General features: G+C 38.0%; 2 protein-coding genes across 2 annotated transcripts; both read left to right on the top strand.

The window, feature by feature from the left end:
* Positions 1-2,140: 2,140 nt before the first annotated feature.
* Positions 2,141-4,352, top strand: LOC145786900 (la protein homolog). The gene has a single exon (XM_082598639.1). The coding sequence runs from the start codon at positions 2,174-2,176 to the stop codon at positions 3,278-3,280; it is 1,107 nt and encodes a 368-aa protein (XP_082454765.1). The 5' UTR covers positions 2,141-2,173; the 3' UTR covers positions 3,281-4,352.
* Positions 4,353-4,426: 74 nt separating this feature from the next.
* LOC145786412 (rho GTPase-activating protein 17-like) lies at positions 4,427-25,306 on the top strand. Its single transcript, XM_082598066.1, has 16 exons — positions 4,427-4,489; positions 8,294-8,333; positions 9,732-9,836; positions 10,952-11,040; positions 11,452-11,563; positions 12,180-12,377; positions 13,863-13,931; positions 14,913-14,994; positions 16,876-17,003; positions 17,145-17,344; positions 17,691-17,771; positions 18,194-18,313; positions 19,511-19,590; positions 20,364-20,541; positions 20,832-20,900; positions 22,135-25,306. Exons 1-16 carry the CDS (start codon positions 4,437-4,439, stop codon positions 22,580-22,582), a joined length of 2,052 nt encoding a protein of 683 aa, XP_082454192.1. The 5' UTR covers positions 4,427-4,436; the 3' UTR covers positions 22,583-25,306.
* Positions 25,307-25,900: the final 594 nt, after the last annotated feature.

The raw sequence follows: 25,900 nt of genomic DNA, 5'->3' as shown, positions 1-25,900 counted from the left end.
AGATAATGGTTGGGTTGCTTGGCTTTGAATCTTTATCCTCGGACTGACAAAGCCTTGATTGGTACTTATTCCTGGTAGTTTCGCATAGCCTAGGACCTACTTGTAGAAGCTCTTGACGCAGGGCCGGTTACCGAGATTGGCAAAGTGAAGTTTTCTGATGATTGAAGTGTTGTTGCCAGGAAATTATTCCATTCACTAGGGACCGCTGAATGGAGAGCAGTCCTGAAGTGCGTTGCTCAAGCGCACACCCCGAGAGTCATACTTGCGCCGAGAGTCAGAAGTCATACTTAAAATATACGTTCGCACCGGTCCATTGTGCTATATTAAAGTGCAATAATCATAAAAATTGAATATATATATACAACGATACAATGCGACGGCGGTTTACATTTTAATAATGGTTTTATGGTGGGCTGCCCACCCATTAGACGTAGGTGAGCTGCCCACTTGGGACATTTCTGCAAACCGTGGACACATAGGTACTGGGGCCCACGCAATACAATGTGGGTAACCCATATGCAGCCCAAGTGGGCCCCACGAACCTTTGCTGACTGGGATGCACCAATGGGAAATGGCCTCTTCCTCCTTCTGTGAATGTGGTGCCGAGGAACAGACCGCAGACCACATCATCAATGACTGTTTCATCTTCAAGCCACCTAACAGAGTAGAAGGTCTGCGTGTCATGGATGACGAAACCAAAGACTGGCTGTTCTCTAGTAGCCTTCCAGTGTAGTCCGGGAACATCGTGAATCTGGGGTGGTAAAAGGGTAGACTCTCGGCCCCAGAGGCTCACACGACGACGACGCCATATTTTAAACTGATTGTCCTGCTTTATAATAATAATCGTGTTTTTATTTGCGCCCATTGCGATAACATACAGTACACTGCGATCACAGATGCGATACAACAGGAAGCAGCGAAGTGACATTTAGTCTTCGAGTCAGCTGTTCCCCTTATTTTGGCTTGTCCGTAAGTGTCTTTACCGAGACACAGCCGCGTCCTTTCGAACGCCGCGCAGACGTTCTCACCACTCGACTATCTGGTATCATGCACGGTATAACGTCCGCGTTTTGTCACTTCTACCTTTTTCTAGATCTCTGCTATGTTTGTCATGTACTGTTTTTTCGTTGTGATGTTCAGAATTAAAAACAAACTAAACGGCCACAAAAATGCGCAGCCTAACGATTGAGTCACTTCAGGTGAGAATTCAGCTTTAAAAAAAATACACCTCTTGGAAGGATCGAACTTATATCCTTGGGAGTACGAATCAGACGCAGACCTCACGCGCCACTGAACCACTTGGCAAAAACAGTTGAATTTAGTTATATATGCAGCTTTTTTAAGCAACAGCGCGCATACGCACTAAAAGCGACGTAAAGATTAGAAAAAAGGCATGGAATGGCTGTATTTACGGCGCCGTAAATGCAGCCACTTCCTTTAATGATAGCTCGTGTCAGGACTTACAGTTTTCACTTCGCACTACTGGAGTGCTAGACATGCCTAATCGCCTCAGTTGAACAATTGCTGGCAAACATCATGTAAAAAAGGGTTAATTTGCTTACTTGGTTTTTGTTATGACACATGTTCAAAAATTGCGTCAACACATTTTTAGCCGATGCAGTTAATTTTGTTTGATTACTTTGGCAATTGGCATTTCCATTTACCTCAGCAATTGCCGATGATGCCAAATTCAAAGCCTGAAGTTTGAATCATGGTAAATCAACGTGTTCAAAATCTTTACTTTGGCAATTGCTGACACCATTTCACAAGTTGTATTTTTATGTTGACAATGATTTTGCCGCTGTAAAAATATGCTAATTTCGAAAGCTGCCGAGTTGAAGACAAATTATTGTCCCAGAAATAAGTTGATACCAGCTTTTAGATCTAGACATCTATTTAAGTATATTTGGTAGATGCTGCATAGGATATTCACAAAAGGCAAGAATTAAGTAGAATTTGTGTCAAGTAGCCGTTTGTGTCAAGTAGTGGTGCTTAATCCCTACTGTTTTTAATTTTATCGCAAAATCTATACTTAATCTTCACTAATATTTTTGGCTTGTTGATTATAGTCTTCTTAAAAACAAAATGAAGTCAAACATTGAATTTTAATATGTGCAACTATCATGTTTCAAACAGCACGTTTCCTGATAATTTTTAAACAAATAATTGAAAAATGTCAAGTGAAGAACCTAATATTGAACAAGACATGTTAGAAAAAAAATTGATTCGCCAAGTGGAGTTTTACTTTGGTGATTTCAATTTACATCGGGATAAATTCATGAAAGAACAAATGAGCAAAAATGAAGGATGGTTCAGCATGGACACAATGTTGAAGTTTAAACGATTATCTGAGATGTGCTCTGAGCCTGGCACTATTTTAGCAGCACTAAAGAAATCCACTAACAACTTGATTGAAGTTGATGTGGAAGGTCAAAGAATTAGACGAAAACCAAACAAACCAGTTCCTGAAAATGATGAAAAATACAGAAGAGATTTAAAGCAGAGAACAGTATACATTAAAGGATTTCCTCAAACAGAAACTATTGAGGATTTGACTGATTTTCTAGAAGAGTATGGAAAGATTGATGGTATTCAACTGCGCCGTTACACTAATCCACATAAGGGTCAAGGTGTATTTAAAGGTTCGCTTTTTGCTACATTTGGAACCTTAGAAAATGCAGAAAAGTTTTTGCAAGCGCCCATGGTGTACTACAAAGACAATCAGCTTGAAAAAAAGACTAAAGATGAGTTTTGGAAGGAAAAAGAAGCGGAAAGTGCAGAAAGGCCAAAAAAGAATAAGAATAAAAAAAGTGGATCAGATAAAACTGAACCTGAAGACACTGCAGATAATACAGCAGAAGAAAAAAGTTGGGTTTATGTTTCCAATTTAACTGATGAAACAATTTCTCATCTTGACATTAAACAAGTTTTACATGAAATTGGTGCCCCAGAATGCAAATTTTTTAGTCGGTTTGAAAAAAATGGTCCTGAAGGTTACATGTTGTTTGTAGGAAAAGACTGTGCTACCGAAGTTCTTTCCTTACTCGAGAAAGAGAAAGGAGGTTGCGTCTTGACAATCAAAGACTCAGAAGTAAAATTTGAAACAATGAATGAAGAAAAGGGAAAAATTGCATCAGAGTGTTATGAGACGTTTCGTGACTTCAAGACTAAAAAAGGCAAAAGACCAAATGAACGAAAGAAGCGTCCGTTCAAGGGCAAGCACCATAAGTTCACTGATGGAAGTAATGGTGAACCCGCGGCCAAACAAGCAAAAGTGTAACTTGATTAAAGCTACAAAGCGCCTTTATTTTATGGTGATGGCTTTCAGTTTGTTTTTTCAAGCAGCTGGAACTAACAATTAATAAAATCATGTGGGCTGGGCAATGGGCATTGTAGACACCAGACAAGCAAACTTTAAAAAGATCATGTTCTACCTTACAGCAATGACTGCCAATTGTTTAAAAACTGTTAAATATTGCTATACAGCATACACTGTTCTAAGGAACAAAACGTCACTGATAATTTCTCCAGGACATTGCAATAACATATTACTCATTCAAGGCATATATACTTGCTTAAATTTATAAATAAGGATTGTCTTTTAAGTTTTGTATTGTATAAATTTTCCTTTTAATGATGTATTTTGTAGTTTATCACCATGAACTTGCTACTCTACCATTGCCAGCCTGATTCAGAAATACCAATTGTTATCAAGAATAATCTCATTTCATACTGTTTTCTCTTCATGGCACAGGTTACATGCCTACTAAATAAGTACGTTATATACCGTAGTACAGTTTTCCCTGAATAACTGAAACTTTTGTGTTTTTAATTTGTGACAGCAACTATGAACAAAGATTTTCAAAGTGTCTCTTCTTTTCCCAAACATTAACCACTGAAGTAGAGTTCAAACTGTAAATGCAAATTGCTATTAATTTATTGCTGTTGGTAAAAAACTGGTTTAATTTAACTTTGTTCCTAAGTTAAAGTACCGGTACACAATTCCTGTATCATGTGAGTTTTGTATCTTGGACATGATGCTCTGATTAATTTGTGAATCATTCTAATTTTGAATCGAATAATATATATACTGATAAAATCTAAAGTTTGGACGCTGTCATGACAAACTGAAATAAAAAAGTTTCTTGTGAATTTAATTTTGTTCTTAAAACCATCACCTGTTAAAGTGAATTCCTGGTGTTTCATTCCGTTACTGTTTTCATCAAACACAACTCAAATCATTTTAGTGAGCTTTAACATTGACATAACAACAGATTATGCTTAAAGCTACTTTTGCATTTAATGCTTATTTGTCAACTTGGATTTTTTTTATTGTTTTCATAGGAATCAAATTTGTAAATACTTAAATTTCTCTTGAATGTATTAAGATATTAAACTGTGTTTATTATGAAATTTTGATAAAAAAAAAGTACATCATGAAGAAGCAGTTTATGCGATATCGTTTGATTGCTGATCAAAAAGTCGGTCGGTAAGTGTTTCTATTACCCAAATGTGATTTCAAATTTTTATGTTTGATGCTGCGAGCATGAAGGAAAATTAATTTTTATGGGAAAAAAAATTGCTCCATGTTTGTAAAATATAATTCAGTGGTAATAATATTCAACAGGGAAGAAAGTATAGCAGGTAGCTATTGTTGGCTGGCAAAAACATATGCTTCATGGCATACGGAAAACAAAATTATGTAACTTTAGAAGTTAGCCGTGTTTCATTACACTGGTCTACAAATTTCAACTTTTTTTTTCAGGTTTGGGTTTTGGCAACTGATTTTAGCTAATTTTGGGGCGCTGAATCCGAAAATGAACTCAGATTTTCTCCATCACATCAAGTTTTCTTTCTATTGTTGCCATTATTTTATGAAATTGACCAATTTTTACCCTTTTTAGTGCAGTAAAATGTCAAATATATATATATATTTTCTGACAGCTATAAACTTTCAAACATAGAGATATTTTACACTAAATTTATAAATTGGTTCAGATTTCCTCTAAAATAAAAAAAATTCCTGTTATGATAATCGTAATAGGACATAGTGGAGATTGGTAGCGTTTAGTTTTTCCATGCTGGCTTGAACTCCCTGTCTTGGCTTCTCAGGCGTTATCTGTGGGTCAGCTGCTATCTCTGTGCACAACCACGTGCACAGTGTGCAGATGGAATATCGTAGGAAGACAGCTGGTGGGAGTAGATTGACTTAGTAATAAATTCTTGCTAAGGAAGATTTATTTAGAAGTTTCATAAAGCACATGTACAATTGTACAGACCAACATCAGAGTTCAAGCTGAAAAGTGGTTTGTAGAAGGAAAAGGTATTTTCATACTTTATAAGTTTGAGTTCAAGTCGGTTAGAGTTTTTGGTATAGTGGTGTTTCTGTGGAAAAACTTGCTCTTAGAAAACTACTAACAAAGAAAGGTTATATTTGATCTCAAGCTATGTGTGCTTCCAGCAAAAGAAGAAAATGTTGTATTGATCCGGATATTTTTTGTTACATTTGTGGATGCTTCATGTTGAAGTCTCAACAATGCAATATTACCACGTTTGTAAAAAGGGCATATCTTGCTTACTTTAAAGTCAAGTTGGGGGACCAGGACAAAAACTGGGCTCCTCATAAAGTGTGCAAGACCTGCGTTGAATGTCTGAGAAGTTGGTCGCAAGGAAAAGGTCCACAAATGAAATTTGGAATACCCATGATTTGGCGAGAGCAACAAAATCATGTTGACGATTGTTATTTTTGTCTTGTTAGTGTGAAACGATATAACAAAAAGAGTAAACATCGTTTGAAATATCCAAATCTGGATTCGGCATTGCGGCCAGTTCCTCACAGTGATGAAAAGCCACTGCCAGTATTTACATCACTTCCAGAACTACACGAAGAGGCTATTTCTTCTTCAGAAGCATCGTTTAGTGAAGGAGAAAGTGAAATTTTTCAACCAGCACCCGAGGATCTGTCAGACAAGCCTTCCCAGTTTAATCAGATGGAATTAAATGATTTAGTGAGAGATTTGTATTTGCCTAAGCAATCTGCGGAGTTATTGGCATCAAGGCTACAGGAAAGGAAACTTCTCAAAGGTGGTACAAGCGTGACATTTTATCACGAACGAGAAGAAGAACTGCTTCCATATTTTGCTTTCCACAATGATTTCGTTTATTGCAACAATATAGAGAAGGCAATTGGCAATCCTGAGAAGAACGGAAAAGTCAATGGTGAGAGCAATGTGTGGTGGGGTGAAAACGAGAAGGGAAAAAAGGACTGAAGAATTGTTGGATATGCTAGAGATGAGAGAGACCATAGACCAACTGGCAAGGGCAAATGGAGTAAGATGGTATGGACATGTGATAAGGAGGGAGGAAGGAAGTTTTCTTAGAAAGGCACTAGATCTAAAGGTGGATGGGAAGAGGAAACGCGGTCGTCCAAGAAGAACGTGGAAACAACAAGTGAAGGATGAATTTAAAAAAGTCGGACTGAAGGAGGAAGATGCAAGGGACAGGATGAAATGTAGAAAAGGGATTAAAACAATTGCTGTGCGGAAACAATTGGCCACCCCCACTAGTGGGGAACAAACCGACGATGGATTATATGATGATGTTAGAAGGGCTTCTTCTAGAAAAGGGATTACCACAGTATGATGCAGACGAATGGAGACTTTTCATTGATAGCTCCAAACGAAGTTTGAAGTGTGTTCTACTTCACAATGGTAACGTGTACGGTTCTATTCCGATAGGACATTCGGTGACAATGAAAGAAAAGTATCAGAACATCAAAACCGTTCTTGAAAAGTTAAAGTACCATGAGCATGGTGGGCTCATCTGTGTAGATTTAAAAATGGTGAACGTTTTGCTGGGGCTACAAAGTGGCTACACCAAATACCCATGTTTCCTATGCTACTGGGACAGCAGGGCCAAGGATCAGCACTGGAACAAAGAAGAGTGGCCTCCAAGGCTCATCTTGACACCTGGAGACAAAAATATCATATATACGTGATCAGTTAGTTGATATCAAAAAGATCCTCTTGCCTCCTCTTCACATCAAACTTGGTCTCATGAAACAATATGTAAAAGCTTTGGATTATGAAGGAGAGTGTTTTATCTGTTTTAAGTATATATGTTATGCTTTTCCTAGTCTCAGTGAAGAGAAAAAAAGAGCTGGGATTTTCAATGGACCACAAATCAAGCAATTGTTAAAGGATGAAAATTTTGTAAAATCAATGTTGCCATTCGAGGCTAGAGCTTGGAATGCTTTCGGTGCTGTTGTGAGAAATTTTTTGGGAAACAGAAAAGCAGAAAATTATAAAGATCTCTTAAGAGAGCTACTGCTTAGTTTTGAAGATTTGGGATGCAGGATGAGCATCAAAGTTCACTATTTGAAGAGCCATGCGGATGAGTTTCCAGAAAACCTTGGGAAAGTTAGTGAAGAACAGGGTGAACGTTTCCACCAGGATATTAAAATTATGGAGGAACGTTATCAAGATCGGTGGGACTGTCATATGATGGCCGACTATTGCTGGAGTTTTAAAAGAGAAATTCCAGATGCTGCTCATAAAAGAAAGTCCCTCAAAAGAGCATTTTTAAGCTTATAAGTGAAGAGTTTATATTGTATGAAAGCTCTTTTTTTAACTGTTTCTGAACTCGCCCTGCCCAAGTCCCTTTGAGTCAATCTTTATTTTGGCACTTTGCTATTTCTGTGTGTGTCTTCAGAATTTCTGCACTCCATTGGAATGTCTATGTGCATATTGTGTGAACTGTAGGCTATAATTCAGATAATACCTTGTCACTGTCCTATCGACATGTTCGTCCGCATAATGTAGCGTTTGATGTTAATGTTATTATGGTTGCTCTTTTGCATGCCTATTTTTTATTCCAAGGCATGAAATTTTAATAAAGACAACGCAAACTTGTGTGAATATAATATTATATAGAATGCTTGTTTGGTAATTAAAAGTAGATTATTGCAGGTAAAACAGTGTTTATTGCATCAGAATTCCTTGTTTTGACAACAGAGGGGGGGCAAAAATTGATTTTTTTTTAAAATTAGGGATATTTCATATCTCAAAAACGTGATGTGATAGAGAAAATCTGAGTTCATTTTCGAATTCAGCGCCCCAAAATTAGCTAAAATGAGTTGTCAAAACCCAAACCTTAAATTTTGTGTAGACCAGTGTTATTGACAGACAACTTTCAAACCTTTCCACTTTGATTCGAAATTCTTGATTCTGTTTAATATTTCTGGATTGCCTAGTGTTGAAATTCTAAAAGGTGCTAAACATTGCATATGTTTCAGGGCAAACAAAAATGAGGTTTTAAATGAACAACTTCTTCAGGTTAGTGTTATTTTGGTTGTCTAAAATATTTCACAAATTTCCAAGTAAGTTTTGTCTTAAAATGGAAGCTTTTTGTGTCCTTATGTTTCACATTTTGTCATAAATTTGTAACTACGTGTATTCGAAAAGATAAGGCCCACTGTCGCATTAATAGACTTCTTGCTACCAGCCTTAGCAAAATTGTCAAACCACATTACCTTATCTTGTAGTCACATTTTTAGTTTGTTGTTTTCACAGATTTTTTTCTATTATGTGTTAAAAATATACATACCGTACAGGCGTACACTTTGAGTTTGTAGAATGTAGATGCTTTGCTAAAATTGGCTTAATTAATTATATGATTATTCACGAAGATAGATCATCTACAATCTACATTGAACTGATTCGTTGCACTCATTCTCTGTATTAAGTCAAGTATATATTCCACCGTGTTTTTTTCTGAAGTACATATCTCACCTTCTATCATAGTACAGTAGTGTCATTATGTGATCGTAACCCATATTAGGCAACTTTTTGTGAATCGGGTTAGTGAGTCCATCGTGTATTAATGTTTTATGAGTAGCAGCTCTTCCCTTCATTTTCAAAGAAAGTGTTTAACATTGTCACTGCGGGTATGCAGTATACTGTACATGACACTAAATTAATAGTATTGATGAGTTTGTGCTAATAAGAACATTCTATGCGATTTTGTATAGCTCATCTTGGCAAATACACTAAATGGCATTCATACCAAAATAAGGGTAGCAGCTGAGTGGTGACTATATGTCCCTGCTGCTTTCAGTTGTCTGTAGTATGACAACAGAGTTCTGTATGTCGTCGCAATGGATGCAAAAGTAAAACCTGGTTATAATTATTGTCATTTTTTTAAATTTTTATTTTTAATATGTCTCTCATTTTCAACACAATATATATCTTTTACTTAAATCTGGGTCATTATTTAATTCAAATATATAGATCATGCAAAAATATTTTTTAGGGCAAAGAATTTATGAAAAGGTTTAAAAAAAACTTGCAGCCATTATTTTTACAACTAGTGTTTGCAATTTCCATGGATAACAAACAGCAGAGAAACGCCTGAGTTGATCATTGTTTTATTGTCATGGTGAAGGTGAAGACATTGGTTTTACTTGTGGTGCTTGTTAGCTTTGGTTGCAGTTACTTGTGGGGGAAGGCCACATAATCGTAGTTGCTGCCTTCATCTTTTGCACAGGATTATTCACACTTCCTCTGCACATGATTTAGCTAAGTTCAACGATAGAGCAAGAACTTGCATGATGCTCTGGACTGCGGTCGTGTGGGATACGACGAAGAAGATTGTTTCATTGTGTCATGATCTATATTAACTTAATAAAGTTTAATAAAGGAAAATCTCAATGCGTTTGCAATAAATATTCACAGATTGAAAAGCATATGGAACATGTTAAGTCAGCATGTCTGCCAACGTACAAAAAGCTCTCCCAATGCATGCAGAGCCATGGAGCTGGAGATATTGATAGAAGATTGGTATGCAGTGTTTGTTTTTTAAGAAAAATGAATCGTTTTCATCTTCCAATCGTTGTTGAAACTCAGAGTATATGCTTTCAATAGAAATTATGGCAGGCTGCATTATATGGGTCTGCTACTATTCGGCGAGTCCGATACGGCGAGTCCAATTCGGCTAGTTCGATTCGGCGAGTGCCCTATTCGGCGAGAGCCCTATTCGGCGAGAGCCCTTTTCGGCGAGTGCCCTATTCGGTGATTTTTTGAAATTTTTTTTAAAATTGTTGGGTACCGTAGCCTAATTATCATTGCCGCTTTTACATCGTTTTAACGTCGCTAAACGTTCAAATAACCCCCTAACCCTTAACCCCCTAACTCTTAACCCCCTAACTCCAACCCTAACCTCTAACCCCAACCCCTAACCCTAAAACGGCAATAATAGTTAGGCTACGGTACCCGATAATTTAAAAACAAAATTGAAAAAATCGCCGATTAGGGAACTCGCTGAAAAGGGCTCTTGCTGAATAGGGCATTCGCTGAATCAGACTAGCCGAATTGGATTCGCCGAAACGGGCCATTCCGGCATTATATCTTACATAGTTTTATATATACAAGGTTAACAACAAAATAAATTTAGGTATATATTTAAATGATTAATAAAAGGGTGTACTACTGTACAACTGTACATTGGCAAATGGTAGGACTAAGGATATCATACAGAACATGATCACCTCAGAAACGGAGTACCGTTTGCAGTGATAGCCTAGACTATTTCCATGCATATTTACCTTTGAAATCAACCTGAAGCTAGTTTGTAGACGTTTTATATATAAACTTCACACAGGGTAATGAGGGTATAAAAGTTTTGGCCATTGACTTCTGTTTGCCCCGGCAATAAGGTGTCAGGAAACGAGCACTAGCCTATTGCTATGCAAAAGCACACAATTTTCTTAAAAATCTGTATTGAAAACGATTTATGAACCGGTAATGCTTACCACATAGAAGTATAGTTTGCACATTAGAGGTTCTAAGATTCCAATTCCAAATCTAGTAGGAGAAAGTTTATTGCTGTCAATGTTGTTGCTTGATCCTCCTCTACTGTAGCTTTGTTATTTTGAATACACACCTTGGATTTCCAGAAACGCCTCTCTGAAAGTGTTCTCGGCCAAGTAATGCAAGATGCGTGTAAAACTTTGCTCAATGAAAACGAACCAAACCAAATCTTGGGGTATGTACGAATTTGCTTTCAATGATTTTTGCGAAATTTGTATGCGGTATAGTACTATTCAAGGTTTTTATTATGCCTACAAGATCAAGGCTTTTGTCATCAGTGCATTTGTAGTAGGCGCAGGCCTACCAATGTCCAATATAATGATTGGTTAATAGACGATGACAGTGTAATATTGTTTTTTTGTCATTTTATTGTTGTTATCATTGTTGGATGAGTTTTTTTTTTCGTAAATTCACTTAGAAAGTTGACAAATTTGTCTTACATGCTTACCTGATTTAGGTTTTCAATATAAAGATACATTGTACAATTGTACACATTCGTGTCAGTTTGACTGCATTTTCTTGTATTGAGAAACGTATAAATATTAGTGTTACATGTATATATCTTATGTATTCAACATTACCTCAGTCATGCAATGAAAGTATGCGCTGAAGCACAGAGTGGGCTTGCGAAAGAGAAGGCACTCTATGAAATGTTTGTGGATGAACATATCGTTTCGCCATTGCAAAATCTAGTTGAAGTAAGTGTTAGCCATTGGCTACTTGTTTCCTATTGTTCTTAGATCAAACTTCTTTGCTATATATATTTAGCACAATATGCATTGAAGATATACCGTTTTCAGCTTATTTTTTTGATTGTTTATTGTAGTAAGCTTTTAGGATCTCATTTCAATATTACACCTGATAGTTACTTTCTACTTGTTTCAAAAAGTATTTGGTACTGTGAAAGATTAGATTTACCTGAACCTGACTATCAACAGAACAATGAGCGTTTATTTTTACTTTGAACACCTCCGTTTTTTAATCTTATGAGCAAGCTGCTTGATCATATCAATCTTGCTGGATGTGATGCCCTCGGTGTTCAACGGTAAGATGGTGGGACGACGGTACTTGTCGACATTAAAACTGTTGCGCTCTGAAAAGAGCGGTCCCCGTAGAGTCTTGTGAACGTTCCTGGAGTCTTCTGAACAGCCTGTTGTATTTCTGAGCCGTTTTTGACGATGATGTGGAAAAACAACTCGGCAAAAACAAATTTTCTCTGGGTGGGAGTCCGAAAACCTTTCTTCTATTTTATGAAGTTTATTATTTAGATTAGGCGACTTTTGATTCAAAGTATAACCATCGCTGTGTTTGCAGTCAGAAATTCCAAACATCCTAAAGCAGCGAGAACGACTAAAAAAATTAGTTTTGGATCGCGACAGTGCTTATCAAACCCATCTCAAAGCACAGAAATCTCTTGGAACGCCTGGTATCAATCAGCAGCAGGCATCGGCCAAAGCGGACGCCTTGAAAGATGAATACGACCAGGCTGTGATCAGAATGGAGCAGTGCAAAGTAGGGTGATGTTACAAGTTGATTTTCGTGTCATTCGTTCTGCGCCACTTTGTTTTTGAAATGGCTGCAGCTGTTTGGCGTTGTTGTCACTAATATTCTGTGCGAGAGTGCCTGATGGATTCCACTCAACGTGAAGTCCCTATTTTTTGCTTATCATTCGGGAGAACCGTGGCTTGTGAATTGATCTAACTTCCTTTCCAACGAGTCTTTTTTTCTATAAAATGATGGATAGCATTTGCTAAAGTATGACACTTGTTTGAGAAACTGACGACATTTTTACGTAGTAGTTACAACGTGTCGACGCCGTCTACCTTTTTGGACCGCAGTGGACATGTAGCTGGTCAAGATTGAGTGCGTAGCCACGACCACCCTAAACAACTTTATAGAAGCGACTGGCCTTGTTTTGGACCTGGACCAAACGAAGTCCATTTGTGATGATGTTATGTGTGACAGGGCAGGCTTGTACAGTTAGAAGCCCCCAGCCCGGTTTCACGCATTGGCGGTGGACTTATGATGACTGATGATCGTCTCCCAATAAACTGCGGTGACATTGGGCTCCCCATATCTGGGCTGGTCTATCAAGAATTTTCCGCAGTCCACCCCATATGGGGTGGGGTAAACATCGGAAACCGCCATTTTTATTTGACTAGCTTACCGTTTGTGGCAGATTATCCACTTTGTAGTACCTACAAGGCGATCCCAGACTAAAACGATGGTGTTTCAACCTTTTATGAAAATGCTTTTGTTACAGTGATCAAGAAGAGTCGAGCTGTAGCAGTATTATCGTAAACTGCTTATATACTATTTCAGGGGTTCTTAAACTGTTTGGGCTGCTTGTCCTTGACGTCACCTTAAACTTTATTCCCCCTTTTCTCGTTTTAATTTATAAATCAGAGTCAAACTACATAAGTTTTACATGTTTTGAATTTTACAGCAAACAAAGTTTATTTTCCATCATATATTAATCAAAAGATTAGATGGAACACAATCTCCTTTTCCTCGCAGTATTGAAAAGGATGTAACTGCTTTTTCGAAGCCAGCAGGTTAATTCGTGGCTTAGTTGAAGACAACGCACATCGCATGTCAGGTTCCCATTCAAGTTTGTTCCGAGCTTGTGTCTTCACACTTGCAAGTACAGAGAAGCCACTTTCACGCAAAATAACGTCACGAACAGCCATTTTTACCGAACAATGGATTAAACAAAAACCGCATGAATAGACGCTGGGAACTACAGTCAAAACCAGGTCTTATTACCACTTACCAGTCAATAATCGTGGCACAAGGTAACTTGTTGCCAACATTTTTGCTCACGACTTGTATAATACAGTGGCATGTTGGTACAAACACTCAAACAGCCTACCACGTTCGCGCCTCCCTTCGAGAATCTTCACGCCCCCCAGTTTAAGAACCACTGTGTAGTGTGTACTAGTATATACTACATTATTTCCTTTACTTGGTCTTTTCTGATCACATTTCCTTCCTTAGGACCAACTGATCACCGAGATGTTCGAATTTCTATCGAGAGAAATCAGCCACGGTCAAAGAATGTCCGATGTTAGTAAGACGTGTAATGTTAACAATTTTTTTGAATTGGCAAATTTATTGACTAAAAAACTTTTGTCAAAAACAAGATGAGCCATTCTTGATTGTTCTATGAAGTTATGAACTCCAACATGCAACGATGGAAGTTGCTTGCATTGTTTGATTTTGCTTTATTTAAGGTATTACTATTATGCTTTTTAGTTTTATTATTGCGTTAACAGTAAGGTTTATAAAAATGGAAAAAAATAATTACTGTAGATCGGAAGCTAGTCAAAAGCTAGGCTATTTCTTTACCATGTGATGTATATTTATGAATTCTTGGTTTTTGTGAATAATTCTGTTGTTTGAATTGTCATAACTATGTCACCGGGTTCAAACAATGCTGATATCGCGACGAGGTCACGGTTGAGTTACCTTCGTACAATTCGAAAAGAATTCAACGATAAACTTTTGGCCGGTCCTCAATAAATCACTCGTCAGCGTTTACAGTCTTGTCATATCAACTGTTTTCTTTCACTTCAATTGATTGTGGCAAGGCTGTGATCCAGGACGTACAGACTAAACACGATTCACTGTTGCCGCCAGTTTGCATTCTTGCTGAGTGTGGGTTCGTGGTTCGAATCCACGGTCAAGCTTCTTTTTGTTTTCTGGTTCGGATTGAACCGTGACAACACCCCAGACAGCAAAAACCTGCTATTGGCAGATTTTGTTGTCGGGGATTATGATCGTAAGTTCTGTTACATTGATTTTCCACTAGAAAACAATTAACGTGTTCCGATGTTTGTTCACTTTTCGTTGCCGAAGCTTGCTGTAACTTCAAAGAAAGCTGAGCAGTTGCAAGAGGAAACTAAGCAGCTGCCAAACAAAAAAAGAACGGGCGCTTTGTATGCATTTCCACAACTTTTCTTGGCCCTCGATCGCTCTGCGACGTCATCATTGGCAGTGCTTCCACTTTACAATTTACTCACCTTTAAGTTTTTTTGTTTTTTTTAGTTTCACGCTAAGCAGCTGGATTACCACCGAAAATGCGTTGCCCTGCTGGAGAAACTAGAGCCGGAAATTAATAACATTCAAGGTGATTATTAATGGTTGTGGATAAAATTGTTGACGCTTTTGCAATGTATTTTTTGGCCAAGTTGTTTGTAAATTGTAGTTGCACTTATTGCAATTATTGTCACATTGTCCATCACTAGACTATGTTGGAAAGCAACCTTGAGTCGTTCATAGCGAAACACCTGGTATAGTTTTACTGAAATGGTGGTGAAATGTCTAAAAATATCACTTTTGCCTACAATGTTACGACAACGACACTGTATACTTTTTTTAATTAGATCATCAAAACCGGTTTCCCTCTGGAAAGCTTTGTGCATGTCATATTTCAGAAGTATGTGCATGTGACGCAAATGAAGTCCTGAGTGTAAGCGTGCAAAGACACAAAGTTGAATTTTTTTGTTTGTACTGATGGTCAAAGTATGGAAACGCTTAATTTCCAGTTAACATTGTCACACCCCGTCCAACTTGCATGATTTGCTGCAGCTTTGCAAGAGTCGAACCTTTATCTTAAGAACTTTCTTTTGCGAAGGAATTCTTAAATCCAAATCTTCAAATGCCCTATCATTGTCGCATGGTTACTTTACATTAATATCATAACTCAAAGTGATGTTATAGTTGCGTTCTAGTCACGTTAGAAAGCAAGATATTCTTAAAACACAGTTCCTTTATCGGCGAAGTGTTAGGTTAAACAAACAAAAATGTTTATTTTAGTCTTTTGAAAAGTTTTGCCTTCCCATTATTTGTCTACCTTTTAAATGAGTTTTTTCACAACCTCTAAACAATTCTTCTACTATTTGTGATGTGAAACAATGGTATTTTTACGTTACTGTTATGTCGTCAAATAGTCAAATGGTGCATTTCCCTTTTTAGTTGGTTAAACTTTGCCTAACTATTACCACTGTAAATAGACGTAGCCTATACAGTTGGCTTGTACAGGGCAAACACCAAGCTCTGCATACAATCACGGTAACGTATTTGTTCTCACTTCAGTGAAGTACAATATGTGAGGATACGGCCGGCATTCGGATCGCTGATTGTGCCAGAGTTGTAGTTTACATGCAAATGTCTTTGTGGTAGCTGGAAACTTGAGTTTGTGGAGAAATATTGCGGCATTGATTACAAATTAGATTGGGTCTGCTACTATTCGGCGAGTCCGATTCGGTGAGTCTGATTCGGTGAGTTTCTAACCTCTAACCCTAACCCCTAACCCTAAAACGGCAATGATAATTAGGCTACAGTACCCGATAATTAAAAAAAAAAATTGAAAAAATCCCCCGTTAAGGGATCGGACTTACCGAATCGGACTCACCGAAACGGGCCATTCCGAATTAGATTATTACGTGATACGAATGGTGCCGATTATGTAAAACCATCTCTTAAAGTGGGCGTAGAATCTCATTTCATCGGTGTGTTTATTGTTTATATCCTGCCATTTGAAGTCGTGCATTTAGAGGCAGCTCCTGTATGCAGTGTACTCGTAATCGTATACGACCTTTGTTAACATGCATTCATACATTATCTGTATACTTTCGAATACAAACTCCGTCTGCATATACACACCACCTGTTTGCACTATCGTGATTGCAGCCTCTTTTTCACATATCATCTACATAAATTCGCATCTACACACTGCCCTGATACATTTGAATTTACGCGCTGCTGGTATCAACTTGCATCTGCCACAAACCTTCGGCATGCATTTGCATTCACACCCGGCACACACAGTCGTATGATATCTATCAGGTCCAACTTGAGAACGACCTCCGAGCACATACCACGCTCCGCGAACGAAAACATCAGTGCTCTCGTAAAACCTCTCTTGATGAACGCTAGCGATTGGAGTTTCAAAATTCAGTGCATCATAATCCTGGTTGCCTAACTATTTTTATTTGTTTATTTACAGATAAAACTGTCGTCAGTACTTGTTTTGGCCGTCCGCTCGCTGAACACCTTCAAAGAACTGAACGTGAAATTGCCTCTCCACTGGAGGCCTGTGTTCTGTGCCTGATGGAGCATGGGATAAAGCAAGAGGTGGTTATTTTGCAAAATCGTGTTTTTTTCGGATGTAATCAGTTAACTATAAAATTCCTTTGTTTCATGAGTTGACAATTTTTAGACTTTTTCTCCACCGGATCTAAAATTTCTGCTATGACTCTATTTATTTCCATCAAGGGCATCTTTCGTATTGGCGGAGGAGCGGCTAAGCTACGTAAATCCAAGGCTCTGGTTGATGGAGGAGTCCTTGATCTTGGAGCTTATGAAGCTCAAGATGACATCCATGCGGTGGCTGGAGTATTGAAGCAGTACTTCCGAGATCTTCCGGACCCTCTCCTCACTCATCATTTATATGAGGAATGGATCGCCACCTCTAAGTAATTTTCAATTTCTATTTGATATTTTATCTTGTTCACGATTTTCTATCGTTTTTGTTTAAATTCAACTGTAAATGTACCAAAAAGCGCTAGATTCCAAAGCAACTAGATCTCTTATATGCAACAGTCTTTGAGAGGATACAATGAATTCATAACGCCAATTGTGGTAAATGTCCTCCTACATGACCCCTAACCCAACGACTTAAATTGTACAATGAAAGACATGGACACATGCATTGTATGAAATGCATCCTGCCATGCACGATTACCATTGTTACTTAACTGCCGTGCACTTGGTTTAATGTTTGGTTGCATCCATCAAACGTAATAGTTACCTGCTTTGCAGCGTGCAAGACCACGATCAGAAACTTCAAGAGATTTGGAAAGTCATCGACAAGTTGCCCAGTGAAAACAAAGCAAACTTCAGGTACCGTGTGCCTTGCAGCGTCGATACCGTAGAGAAAAGTGAACAGGCCTAACCACACGAAGTTTCATAAGATTGCATTTTAGCACAGAAACGTTTGCTCTATCAGTAATTGATAATTTTTTTACCTCTTTTTTTTCCTTTGCACATTGTAATCATTAACTTGCGAAAAATAAATGCGACAAAGCCAAACCCCTTCCCCAGTCGCTGCCATTCCTGCAGGTGTGGTGATACATAGCTGGGGTTTTGGGTTTATTAAGTTGCAAGTATTCATGAAGAAAATACACTGCACTATGTTCTCAGTATAGGAATTTGATTCACTTATGTTTAGTGAGCAAAACGTTTACTTAAAAAAATAATTTAATTGCTTAAAAAGGGGGCTTCGAAAAACCCGCTTTTGAATCGGGTGCTTGATCTTATGGCAGATACCTGATGAAGTTTTGCGCGTTGGTCGTTGAGAACCAGGATGCGAATAAGATGACGGCCAGTAACCTTGCCGTGGTGTTGGCTCCCAACCTGTTGTGGTCTACCGTGGATGACATGAGGTAGGGAGAGACGACGCAACTGTGTGTTTGTATCATAAACCAACATTTCTAAGTGTTAATGAGGACTAATTTAAAAAAAAAACGCAACAGCTGTCTTCAAAGAAAGATACCAGTATGTTTCTTTGTCGAAATTGCGTCCTTAGCTTGTCAGGAATTCACGAGTTTATCATGCACTTTTGCAAGTGTTTTGTTTTAAAACGTTAACATTATATTCATTTTGTCTATGGATGCTGGTTAAGTCCCAAAACTTTCAAACGCAACAAAAATCTGCAGACAACAAAACTCATGCTGTAGTGCCACTGCCTTGTTTGATTCCAGAAGTTGTTAGTTACTGCACTACATTGCATCTCGTTTTCGTTGAAACAACGTACTTTCACAATTGTCGCATGAAGTTGGTTCAAAACCTCGCAGCAATAACATTAATGGCCATATCATCATGATTCTTGGGCATCTAAGAAATGAATTTGTATTACCGTCAGTAGACGTCGAATTGATATCGTTAGCAAAGTGCACGGAAATGAAACCTTCAGTGCTTTTGTAATGCGTGGCTTAGCAATGAAGCATAAAAGCTAAAGGGTATGATTATGTAAATCGCGGATGCGTTTAAGTAATTGCAACAAAGCTTTTACTGCAAGATTGATAATTGAAATCTAGAAGAATGGTACTTCCATTATGCAAAGCGTGTTGAAAGAGAGCTGCACTTATTTCTCAGCAATTAGCGAGCTTATTTTGTGTAGTTGAATCACTTCTTTCCCAGCCAGCTACCCAGGTAGCAAATTCCATCATTTTTACATTGATTCAACGTTCCAATGTAAAAATGACGGATTTTGCTAGCTGGGTAATAACTTTTTTTATTTAACGTCTGAAAACGTTTAACTAATCTATAAATTTGGCTAGGTGTCCAATAATGCAAGCACTCATGTGTGGTTCAGAGTTAGGATTAATGAAGGTCCACTCTCCATGCAGCAGAACCTAATCCATGGGACTGTGGTTTGTGACAAAAATACTTAATTATTCTGAGCAAAGTAATATCTTAGCTTACCGTTACCACTTTGGTGATGCAAGATCTGGCATAAGGAATTGCTGCTTTACCGAATCATAAAATATTTCTTCTTGCGATCATTCCTTTTTAACATTTTCTTTCAAATTTTTTTTCCAATCACGGCTTGATGATGACACTATAGTTTTCACTTTCAGTGCGTGTATGATGACATCTAATGTTGTGACGAACATTATCGAACTAGTGATCACGTATTCCGATTGGTTCTTCCCTGGAGGTAAGTTGTCTTTAACTGAAAATAAACCAGTTAGATATGCATTCAGTGCACACTGCACAGTGTTTGATGTATTTCTTGATTTGGAATATCACCCATTATAGAATTGCTTGGATGAGAAAGGAGTGATGGCTGATAATTACATTTTTGAGCTATCAAACCAGCGTAGCGCTCTTTGAGCAAAGCTTTCATAAAGACAGCTGACATTCGACAAAAACTTTACTTGTAGCGTTCTTTCGTGTTATAAAACTTAATTTTTACTGACATTTCAAAGTAACTCAACAAACAGTGCAATATTATATTCATAAAACCATTTCTATTAAGACATGGCATAACTCGTCATTTTAGTGCTTGCTTAGTTCAGTAGGCAAGAAACAAACTAGCCAAAATAATGCCACATTATAATAATAATGCTTGTTTTTATATAGCTCTGTAGTCTGTATGCATCGCAGAATGCGTTGCTCCTCAGCGGTTTACCAAGCAGACAGTGTCAATGCAACCGTATAGAGGCCCAACTGAGTACATAATTACCCGAATCCATTCCATTGCTCAGTGCCAAGCAGGAATTCGATTCAGTACCACTTTTAAAAAGTCTTTGACGACCCGACAGGGTATCGAACCCATGCCTGTCGATTCAGAGCTACTAAGCCACCGAGCCGATTTATGCTAAAGATTCACTAAATAACTTAATGTTGCTGTGATGTTTTTTTGTAGATCATATTTTCAAGTTCTTCCATCATTTTTGTTCCTTGATCTTGATCAACACATTTTTACAGATATTGACTTTGTGGTGACTCCCAATGCCACCTCGTACACCTTCAATCAACCGCCCACCCCTGACGCTGCCCCTCAACAAAGTGCCCCTCCCTTGTCCCCACCAGCAAACTCTAAAAGTTTCAAATCTCCAACACACTCACGCAACTCTTCCTCCGACTTGACTTTGTCGTCAGACAAGTAAGTCACGTGATTTCTACGTCTATCCGGGGAACGTTGATGTAAAGTTTTGCTGTCATAAAGGTCGATGGCATTGTTTTTAATTCAAACCCATACAGCAATTCAATCGTTTTTTTTTTACATTGATTCAACTTCTGCAGACGTGTAAAAATGGTTGATTTGCTGTCTGGGAGAGTTATGCGAAGCGCATGCGTCGTCTTTCGTTCACGTAATTGTTAAGTTTTGAGAGACACCATTTTGCTTTTGTGTCTTGATGTTCGTTCACAAACAATTGTTCACTGTGCTCACAGCGTCAACCAGAAGCCAAGGAAACAGAAAAGGGCGCCCCCTCCGCCCCAGGGTCCACCACCAACCTCTGCGTGAGTACCTCAACTTGTTGCCAATATGCTGAAAATTGAATGAGGCTGTCCACCAGGCATTTAGTTAAATAACACGATGTGTTCTTCTGGCGCAAATTAAGCTAAACTATCACACAATGTATAACTATAAAGTGATAATCTGCTTTTATTCCGACGTTTCGTCAATCAGACACGACTGACTTCTTCAGGGAGCTAGACCAGGTAGTGACTACCTGTCTAGCATGGCAAAACACAGGACCATGTTGCTGAAATCAACTAAACATGCAAAATGAAAATTCAACTTCTAGACAAAATTATCGCGCGCAAAGTTTGAATTAGAGAAAGGAGGTTTAAATGTTTACGATCAACAAGAAACTTAAATAACGGCAAAGAAGAGAGTGAACGGTGTCAGTCAGGATGAATCGAATTGTGTACGCACTAACTACTGCACGGTTTACAATCAGCGTGAAACCAATTCAAAAAACGTCAACGTCGGAATAAAAGCAGATTATCACTTTATACATCGTGTGATAGTTTAGCTTAATTTGCACCAGTACAACGCATCATGTTATTGTTGTCAATATGTTGTTCTGCTTTCATTGGCTGGCTCACTTTGTGCATGCTTGGTGCTATCTAAGTGTGGTAAAACCTCAATCAGTCTGTTCTAGAGTTATATTTTCTGCTATAAGAAGACTTTGTACTTGAAGTTCGATAGATCTGGAACAATATATATTTTATAACAAGAAAATGAGAAATTTGATGCTTTGGTGCTGTTTTAATTTGTTCCTTTATGATTACCATCGATACCAGTTTCATTTGAATTGACAATAAATTAATGTTGTTGCTCTTTTTAACGTAATTACCTTTGTTTCGGCTTGACTAGAAAAACACTTGAGCGTGGTATCTGTAGAAAATATTATTGTGTTTGCAAGGCAAAACGCTAAAAGATTATATTATTTGTTCCACGGCCCACTGCAGGGGTCTGTGTTCCAAGGGTTCAACTTGGTTTTATATTATTGTACCTTACATAAGATCACGGATTTTTTTAGATTAGGTTGGGTGTAACCTGAGAATATCACTTTTCAGCCAGCAAATCAGTATCTTTGTACAGTACGATTATTCTATGTCTGCAACGTCTGCAGACATTGAATTAAATCAAAAAAGATTTTTTTTTTCGGCCAAATTGTTGTAATGTCCATCAGGTGCCTTGTATTTTTGTGCTCCCTAACCGACGTAATATTATGTAAATTTGCAGTAAAACCCACGAACGAACAAAGTCATCGCCTTCTATGATAACAAGTTTCAGTGCCCCACCTTCTAACGGAAATCCCACCCCTACAAAGCCACCCATTGCTGCAAAGCGCTTTTCGACACGGAAACCTCATGTGCCCCCGCCGCAGCCCCCAAAAGAATCTCTTCCGGGAGAGGATGTCCCCCCAGGGGATGAGAAACCGGTTAAACCCAAACCCCGTGTATCATCTCGTAAAGCAACAGTTAACCCCATCCCCGAACACCCCCTGCACAACGGCCCTTCTGAAAGCAGCAATGATCCGGCCCTGACTAACGATCAAAGTCAAGAAAATCGCTCCCACACTCCCCCTGACTCTGGAATGTCTGCTTTGAAAAAGGAGCTGTTGGCCAAAGTTCATGACAGGGGCGATTATTCTTCTGATGATGATGGTGTGCATACCACCGCTTTGTGAACCCAACTCAGATCTTTTTTATTAAATGAACAAATGTGATGTTTTATAAACTTACTCAACCTTTTCTGACGTTGAATTAACGTATTCGCGTATTGAATAGCATTGGAATGATCCGAAAGTATTCAATGTTCAAAACTGATTCTGATGATTTATATTTTTATTATGATAAATAATAATGATTGCTCCTATCCCAGACAGCAAAATCCAGATTCCCAGATCCAACGTCTGCAGACGTTGGATCAATGTAAGAATTGGGATTTTGCTGTCTTGCTATTCAGTAAAATCCAAACTATCTATCGTGCATACAAAGAAAATTTCATCCTTCACCTTACTTTATGTTTTTGACGTAGTATAAACGTCAAAGGTACCGAAATTTTTCGCCGGTACTTAACTCTTGTGCTATGTTGTGTTGCTTTTATCCCGATGCTTATTTTTATTGGTATTTCTATAAATATTTTATGTGGTAACTTTTCATATTTTTTCTTCTGGTTTACAGCTTAGAGCTCCTGAACATAATAAATGATAGTTATTTTGTCTTTTTAAACAAGCAAACCTCTGTAAAACCTCTTTCAGTACTTTCATGTTTTTAACCATTGTGGAATGTTGAATTTACGTAATCTAGAATCGCAATCTTTCAAAATAATTTTGTGTAGGATTTTAGAAATGTTTTTATACTGTGTAGTCGGCGCTTACAGATACGGTGCAATGTGGAATACGTCATTGAAACCGCTCCTTTTAGGGTGCTGGCGCATTTCAGAACCTACTTTATACACTACGCTACGATATTTATCTGTTCAGTTTCATACATCAGTACTCTATCACATTGCCAGCTCGCAAAATTGCTTCTTTCTGTCCGAATTCAACGTCTGCAAACGTTAAATTAAAATAAAAAGGAGAAATTTTGTCAGTGTGGCGTCACCTAAATCCCATCAAGCGTATTTTCCTTCTGCTGCTCAACAACTTAATTTACGCTCTTAGATGAAATGCATGTTCAATAATTGTTCATATACAGCTTTCTCTTCGATCAGTTTTTGCACAAAGTTTTGGTACTGTTAGCCTGTTATTAGCATTGAGACTGTGAGAAAGAGATTATTCCACATCCCAAGCAGCATATTAGTCCGATTTTACATTGACCAGACGTTGAATTAATGTAAAAATGGGTTGACATGCCATTTTTGCACCTTTTTTGCCAATCCGCCCTTTTTGCATTGAGTTGACGTCTGCTGACGTTGAATCAATGTAAAAACGGACTAATTAGTCGGCTAAGTTGTTCCAGGCCCGAGACGGTCCTGCATCCTCGTTGCCTTTCAAGGGAGTAATGATGGCTATCCCTTGTCTTCGAGGATGATGGGCTTCGCAATAGAAGAAATAAATATATTTTGGAGGTTTTCACATCAAGTGATTCGACAAGTTACACTCACCACGTTTTACAATCTTTCCGTTCATTCGCTTGCTCGTATATCGCGTAAGCTCATTGGTACTTTATCGACGAAAAGTGATGCGATGAAAATCATGTTACAATAAATTGTGCTGACAGCTGTGCGACAGTGGATGACACTGGTATGCTAACCCCAGTTTGCCCCATTTACGATATAGATTATGAGGAAATAGAGATGCATTTGATTAAGGTATGCTAAAATATCACTTTGTTTCTTGGAAAATGAAAGGCTCGTGTCGCAATGCAGCGTACATGATGCTGCCCCGGTCAGCAAACCAGTCCTCTAGATTGAATCTACGTCTGCAGACGTTGAATCAGTGTAAAAAAGACTAATTTTCTTTCCGGGTTTACCAGTTTTGCTGTTGAGCTTTTGCAAGTCCTAGTTGCACTTAATCGCATTTCGGCATCTCGTTGTTGCTCGAAAACTTCTTTTAAAACTTTGATCAACTGCCCAGACAGCAAAATCCGTCAATTTTATATTGATTCAACGTTTGCAGACGTTGAATCAATGTAAAATTGACGGATTTTGCTGTCTGGGTATGGGGTTTTTGTAAAGACGCATTCGCAGATAAGATCAATTATTTTTTGCTGACTTTTTGTTTTGTTACGTTTATCGGCGCTTTGCATACGCATGAAATCCCTTCATATTTTGAAACCTAATTGTGGATATCCATTGGTTCCTCTGATTGTATTTATTCTTCACTTCCTCGTTGCTTGACCTCAACAGACATGATTATATGAAATCAACTTTAGCGTGTAACTGCTGACGCTGAAAGTTTAACGTAATTTAACGTTGATTCTTTAAAGTTAGCTAGTCAACGAATTGGCTGATTCTTTTTCACTTTCTTTAGTTCAACTTGTGGTCCTTTTTACATTGATGCAGACGTAAAATCAATTAAAACAGACGGATTTCATTAGTTAGTATGTTGTTTGTGTCATTGACTTACTTTACGTCTGTTTGATATTCACTGATGTCTATTAGACGTCGAAAAAATGCGAATATTATTTTTTAAAGTGAATATGTAAGTACGCAATTGATCGCGTAATTCAATGGTTTACGAATAAAGTTTTTAACGTTTTCACAGCTTTTAGAGGTATAAGGACGTAATAGTCATTTTAACTCAGTATTTCTGGCGTTTGCTGTAAGTATTTGTGTTGCTACAACCGCATCTTTTTAGATCTTGATAAATTTTCTTGCTAAATTCTGTTTATTGTATTCTGTATTTTAAGATCAAATTTTTTAATACAAGCAATTTCACCTGTGTCTCATAGCACAAGTTACCTTCGATGAGAAGCATTTTTTTGTCAATTGCATAAATTTTTATTGTAATGCAACCGGTTGCTAACACTGACTGGATTGATTGAGGAAATCTTTATCCTCGGACTGAGAAAGCTTTTTCGAGAGTTTATTCCTGGCAGTTTTGCATACCTGTAGAGTGTACAGTGATGTACGCGCATACAAAAAATATTGACGCCGTCAGCGCAAACGCAAACGTTCGAAAAACTATACGCCGCATGCGTCAACGCAACTTGTAAAAAAAGTTGGCGGCGTCAGCGTTAGCGCATACTCTAGCGCAAACTCATTTTGTTTGCTAGGTGCCAAACATTCACACGGTATAAACCACTCGAACCAACACACTTTTCAAGCCACTTCGCGATTTCTCGTTACAAGAAATTATCTTTTTGGCCGGAAGGCACATCTGGCATTGAAAATATAAGTTTTTGCCTTTCGAAGAAGAGCTTAAAATACTTTTCCATGTAGGACCATGGATTTGTATTATCATGCTCCATTTCACTTGGAGATTAGTATTACCGTAAGTTATTCCCTGAATACAATAGTGTAGTGTAAGAAACTGTAGCATATGCCTATCAAGAAAATT

Source organism: Aplidium turbinatum, chromosome 17 (genome assembly GCF_918807975.1).
Source record: "Aplidium turbinatum chromosome 17, kaAplTurb1.1, whole genome shotgun sequence".
Classification (NCBI taxonomy): domain Eukaryota; kingdom Metazoa; phylum Chordata; class Ascidiacea; order Aplousobranchia; family Polyclinidae; genus Aplidium; species Aplidium turbinatum.
Note: the sequence above shows the minus strand (reverse complement) of the source record. Positions and strands in the feature narration are given on the sequence as shown.